A 6,127-nucleotide genomic window follows, 5' to 3' on the forward strand; every position below is an offset into this window, starting at 1 on the left:
GGTTGTAGCTCTAGAAAGAGACCCTAGTTCCCGACCTACAATTCCGTATTTCCCAGTCGGAGCTTGTTTTTTCCGTAATTCCCAGTTGTTTTGAACTCACTGAAGTCAAGTATTCGCAGTCCCGAGTTAACAGTTTTGAGTGCGGCACAAATCATGCTTCATTGACAGCATGCCCAATATTGAATGGTTATCATTTTAAACTTGGAAAAGAGACACTTAATCCCATATTTGGGACCACACAGCCACTCCACTGAATAGCAGGCTAGTGATTGCTTTGGATTGCTTGCAGTTAGCCACTGTCACTGATTCCTCCCAAACACCTCCTTGTTGAATTTGCGATTTCCAACTTGTTGTCCAATGTTTATGTCCAATGGCCGATGAGCACCGATACGTTTTATCTATAAATTCTCTTCATTATTTCTCTTCATATGACAAGAATTTAAAATGATTTGCCAATAGATTGTCGACTTGATTCATAACTGCTAGCTAAGATTTTTGAAGTATAATGTTGACATGATCAGTCCAATCAAAGCTATTGTCAATGTAACGTGATATGACATACTTTTATCTGTGGCCAATGACCTTGAGCCTTCTTTGATGGACACTTGAAATGTAACTCTTTGGCAGCACCCAAGAGGCTTGAATTTTCACCCTTAGACTTGGCGGTGACGTACTGTCCCTACGAGTGACAGAACACTGAGCTAATCATGGTGCAACTGGAGAACATTGCAAACAGCTATGCTCTGTATTTTCCGCTGGCTGCCCCACCACCACAGAAAGCACTGAGCTAGGCTGAAACACCTGCATTTTGGAGCTGCCTTACTCAAGAATGCAAAAAAGAGACAATGTTTTTATTCGGCTTTATTAACTAATTTATTACTATATATTTTTTTACATTGTTTGCAAATTGATATGTGACACGTATAAATGCCAAAATAACATGCAAAACAGGTAAGCCTACCCCAAAAATGAATAACAAGTAAGCCCCACCTGCCCTGAATGACGGGTCGCCACTGTTTACAGCAATAGCCATTAGTTTTTTTAAATATTGCGATATGCCTGGCTGGGTCTTTTCACTGACAGTTGTAATTTAACAATAATCTATTTGGTATTTGCACCGTGGCTACCCAAATGCTGGGCCCTTCTGGCTGTAGGCTATGAAATTTAAAACAATCCACATCTTTTTTAAAGAAGCTAATGATGCTCTGTGGCCAAATCATGCTTTCTGGTGTAGTAGCCTATTTTGCATGATTGTATTTATTTCTGTATAGACAAGAGTAAGCAAATTAGGCTATATAATTGTGGCAATTTAATTCAATTTACTTTAGGGAAACCTTAGCTTCACATAGCCTTATGGAGACGCCGCCTCTACCTTTTAAAGTGGCATTAACACAACCAGTCATGACGTTTTCATCTGACTGTCAAACAATCACTTAACAAAGCCGGTCCTGTAGGCTACTCGCGCACATTCCTTCATTCGAAATGATTTTACCATCCAAACCTCAACAGTGCACTGTGCACCCGAAATTGGATGAATGGAAAGAGACATCAGTTACAAAACACGTACGTGTAGTGTAATGAAATTCTGCGATTGAATTGATGCATCCACTGTTATCTACGCTGCCTCGGTCTCGGCCACTCATCACCGCCTTGACAAAATGTAAGCGTTCTCCTCAAACCACAACTCAATTTGGAGCGTATACCACCTGGTTTCCAGTCAATTCACTGTTTCATGCGACTGACATGCAGTAATGTTAAATAATGGTCTAATAGCCTTTAGTTTTTTGGGCATGTTGTATTCATTGTGATAGGCTCACGTTTCACCAGTACAGTTTACCCCCACTATTTATTTTACCTGGACGCAGTACAAAGGTATGTCTATTGGTATGTTATGCAGATCACATGTAGCATCCTCCTATCTTACCTCTTCAATGAAAGTCCCATAGGCCTCTACATTATGGACAAGGTATGAAAGCCATCATCAAAACAGTTTTTTTTTCATTTGCATTTTCCACGAAAACCAAGGTATGAATACTGTCGTGTGCATTTTTTGTTAAACATCTGTATAATTACTATTTTTTGGATTCACAGACTTCACAGACTTCACTCTCGTCACACCTCTGATGAATATAACATGAAACCTGTTCTATCACCGTGCACTGCAAAATCATTCTGGCCATCAACACATTAACATCAACATGCTAGAGGATATACCCATTGGACTTGTGGCTCTGCTGGGAGTTTACCTCAAATTTGGATTTTTTAATTCTGCTTTGCCACTAAAATCATAATAAACACTGACAAATAAAATATTGTGTTATTGATGTGCATATTATTAATAATAATAATAGGGGAGGGGGGTAGTTCAGTTATTAACCCCAAAAGGTTATTCAAAAGGTTATTCGAGGATCCATTTAAAGGGGTTCTTTGTATAACTCATAGGGGTTCCCCCACAGTTTCAATTTGAAGAACTCCTAATGGATACTCCAGGAACCTTTTATTTCTAGAGTGTACCGGACCGTACCGCCTTACTTTCACCCCTGTATTCAGTGCAGTATATACATCTTGCGAGTTTTATCAGCTAAATATGACATATTCCTCTATTTTATATTTTCTGTCGTTTTAATTAAGAATCCACTTGCATCGCGTGCATTACAAGCGGAAACCTTTTCAGCACCATGGACAGGTTTCTCTGCGCCCTCTGCACGTTTCCCCACTGTGCGCTTCTGCTCTGCCTCGCCAAGATGTTAAACCATGCATAAAGGCATCACGACAACAGCTCATCGTTTCTAGACTACTTTATTCAGAGACCAGATTCATAGTAGCATTGTGCAGATTTACACCTTAACGAATCACTTAGTTTTAACGTCCACAATTGTTTTGTTTTTAGTAAGTAAATGTTGTTTTTTGGGGGTGTTCTGTCATTCCAGTTTCATTAGAGGCATAGCAACACCTTGTGAAACAATAACTGGTTTTGCTTCGTGGACTTAATTAGGACCAATGTGACAGGTTGAGGTAGGTAACTTAAGAGTTGAATATCAGACACTGTCATGCCTTTTCTATCCAGTAGACCTTGGTCAGCAGCATCAGCTGTGAGCTGTCCTCCAAAACACTTGCCTTTACTTAAAAAGGAGTCGCCTCATTTACAAGCAGTTTATGCACTTGCACTGACGTCAATGGAGCTATCTTGGATGTATATAACAGTTCAGACAGAGGCGGTCTACTACAATCGCCTTTTAGCGGGACTTTTCGTACCGGGTTCTCCATTGACACTTTTCTAGACTTTCTCAGCACCAGGAGGCGATCAAGTAAGTGGTTCATTTCGCTTTCTTTTGTTGCACATTTTTAGTTTGAGGTGCTGAGAGCTCTGGTGCTGAGTTGAGATTATCAACGACACAGGAATTAGTTGGTCATTTTTGTATCACGAAAACAATGATTAGGTTCATGTATTTATTTACAAAGCTAAAGAAACCTGTGCATGCTTGTTTCAGTAACGATTTATGTATATTGTGTGCCAATTAACCTCGTCTATGATCTACTTTGTGTATTGCAAGTTTCAATAGGCTACAACCGCCTACTGTTGTTTATTACTGTTTAAGTTTGCCTTTAAGCATTTAGTAAGAATGAGCCTATTTGTATTTGCGTTAGACACAATAGACACATAAGTGCAATTTGATGTTTTAGCGTACGCAGTTCAGTGCTTGTTCCTAATTTTTCTACACCTCTCTCCATAACAGGGCACCGTTTTGTTTGTCTGTCCAGCACTATGAAGCCTGTCCCCCTGGTCCTGCTCCTTGCCACTGTTCTCCTCACCTCTCACATCCCCCCCAGTGTTAGTCGACCACAGGACCTGGCCATGTTCAACGGCCACGGCTACAAGAGTCAGCTGGACGAGGTGTTCCAGAAGGCTGGCGACGCAGTTTCCTACCTTATCGGAGAAAATATACTGCGTTATTTGCAGAGAAATCCCCGGTTGCAAACAGGTTTCCCGCCACAGTTTCCCTTTGAGGTGACGCCCCTAGGCTCGAGGGGTCTTGGTCACCTGGCGCGCAGTTTGCCGCCCTTTGAGCAGCAGCGCGCGCCTGAGGAGGTTAACAGCCTGGAAGACTTCGTGAAGTTGACCAAGAGAAATGACGACCCGCCGATCTCCATCGACCTCACTTTCCACCTGCTGAGAAATATGATCGAAATGGCGCGGATCGAGAGCCAGAAGGAGCAAGCAGAGTTGAACCGCAAGTATCTAGATGAAGTTGGAAAGTGATACCAAGTGTAATCTTCGAGGGAGAAAATATCTCACGTAAAAAAAGCCCCTGGTACTCTCCCACGAAATAGTTTCGATTTTTCTTTGCATTTAACCTTTGGTTTCTCTGTCATTCCTCATGTTTCAACCTGTGCGTAAAAGGAACTTAACCACCTATCCAAAAAGTATTTCAAAATCATCGGGCTATAAAACGATTGACTACCAGTCTACCAAGACCACAGCTACAGTATACTCATAGTGGACGACTGGAATACTATTCTTTGAGAAATGGCATAGTGTGTGAATACTTCGCATTTCACAACTCTATTCTCACCTTTGAATGTCCGGAACATTGTAGTAGGCCTAAAACAATAATATTGTCAGAATCAAATCCGGTTATAAATTGCCCTAATGTGGAATAAGTGCAACATATTAGTCAAAGTAGGGAGCTAACTAAGATTTGATGTCAACAGTAGGATAAATGGTTACTACAAAGTTAATAACAATGACAGATAGCCTAATCATTGAAGTTTCCAGAAATAAATATAAAAATGTTGACAATCTCTATAGCCCTATAACACATTACCAAAGAAAAATGATGCTGTGTAAAATGTTATTGGTTATCCTCTTATGATCTTTAATGGTCAGTTGTTTGATGGCAGGTAGCCGAGTGGTTAAGAGGTCACTGGTTTGAATCCCTGAGCCGACTAGGTGAAAAATCTGTCGATGTGCCCTTGAGCAAGGCACTTAACCCTAATTGCTCCTGTAAGTCGCTCAGAATAAGAGAGTCTGCTAAATGACTAAAATGTAAAATGTTGATCATTACTATATTTACATTATGCCACATATTTTGTTTATGGTTATTATCAATTTGCCCTTGTTTTGTTAGCTCACTTGGCAGACAGCCATCCAGCCAGTAGAAGAAGCCTTTTCACATTAATCCAGGTATGGCAGCGTTTCCCAAACTCGGTCCTGGGGATCCCAAGGGGTGCGCATTTTAGTTTTTGCCCTGCACTACAAAGCTGATTCAAATGATCAAAGCTTGATGATGAGTTCATTATTTAAATCAGCTGTGTGGTGTTAGGGCAAAAACCAAAACGTGCAACCCTTGGGAAATGTTTGGGAAATGCTGAGGTATGGGGTCTGCCAGTGCCCAAGCTTTTTTGTGATACAACTAATATCCAATTTGATCTGGGACTAGGTGAACATATCCTACACTTTACACCCCCCTTATTATATGTTCGTCTGAGTGAACTGTCCTCTGTAGTACAGCATGCTTACCTTAAAGAACAAAAAAAGAAAATGCTTAATTTAATGTAGACTGCTTTGTCAAACCCTAATCATCTGGACATATCTTATGATCCCATGGTTTAGCAGTAAAGAAAAGCTTTTTTGCCATTTATATTTTGTAATAAAAAAGTTCTGAAAAAAATGATATTGACTCTGTCATAGTCTCTTACAGTAATGAATGTAGTAAAGGAAACTATTCTGCTGACTTGTAAAACATTATAGTCATGCTGCTGAGGTTCCTCTTGCCCATTCAAATACAAAACCTGAGTAGTAAACTCTGGCTGAACACTCATTGCAAAACCTCTATGGCCTAACATTCTTTGCAGTCTTCACCTTTAACTCTCATTAAACAGTTACCTTTACAGCAGTTGCCTGCCTTCTTGTTAAATGCATAACGTGGAAGCCTACATAATAGTGTAATGGTTGCTGTGAACTTGTAAGAGGTCGTCAAAATGGCCCCCGACATGGTGTTTCTACTATACGGCTCAGCTCTGTCAGACAGCTCTGTCAGACTGTCAGTATGGTGGAATTCTGCTGCCTTGTTCCTCGTTGTGTTAACACCATAAAGATACATTCAATTACTGATCCCTCTGGAAT

The 6,127-nt window shown here is 40.5% G+C and overlaps 1 protein-coding gene across 1 annotated transcript; it reads left to right on the top strand.

Annotated features, from left to right (window-relative positions):
• The first annotated feature begins 2,884 nt into the window (after positions 1–2,884).
• LOC110529647 (UI-like) lies at positions 2,885–5,672 on the top strand. The gene is made up of 2 exons (XM_021612039.2): positions 2,885–3,308; positions 3,738–5,672. The coding sequence occupies exon 2, from the start codon at positions 3,767–3,769 to the stop codon at positions 4,259–4,261; it is 495 nt and encodes a 164-aa protein (XP_021467714.2). The 5' UTR covers positions 2,885–3,308; positions 3,738–3,766; the 3' UTR covers positions 4,262–5,672.
• Positions 5,673–6,127: the final 455 nt, after the last annotated feature.

Source organism: Oncorhynchus mykiss, chromosome 8 (assembly GCF_013265735.2).
Source record: "Oncorhynchus mykiss isolate Arlee chromosome 8, USDA_OmykA_1.1, whole genome shotgun sequence".
In the NCBI taxonomy this organism is placed as follows: domain Eukaryota; kingdom Metazoa; phylum Chordata; class Actinopteri; order Salmoniformes; family Salmonidae; genus Oncorhynchus; species Oncorhynchus mykiss.

Excerpts from the sequence above, each read along its gene's own strand:
- LOC110529647 (XM_021612039.2), top strand. The coding sequence starts at position 3,767 with ATGAAGCCTGTCCCCCTGGTCCTGCTCCTTGCCACTGTTCTCCTCACC.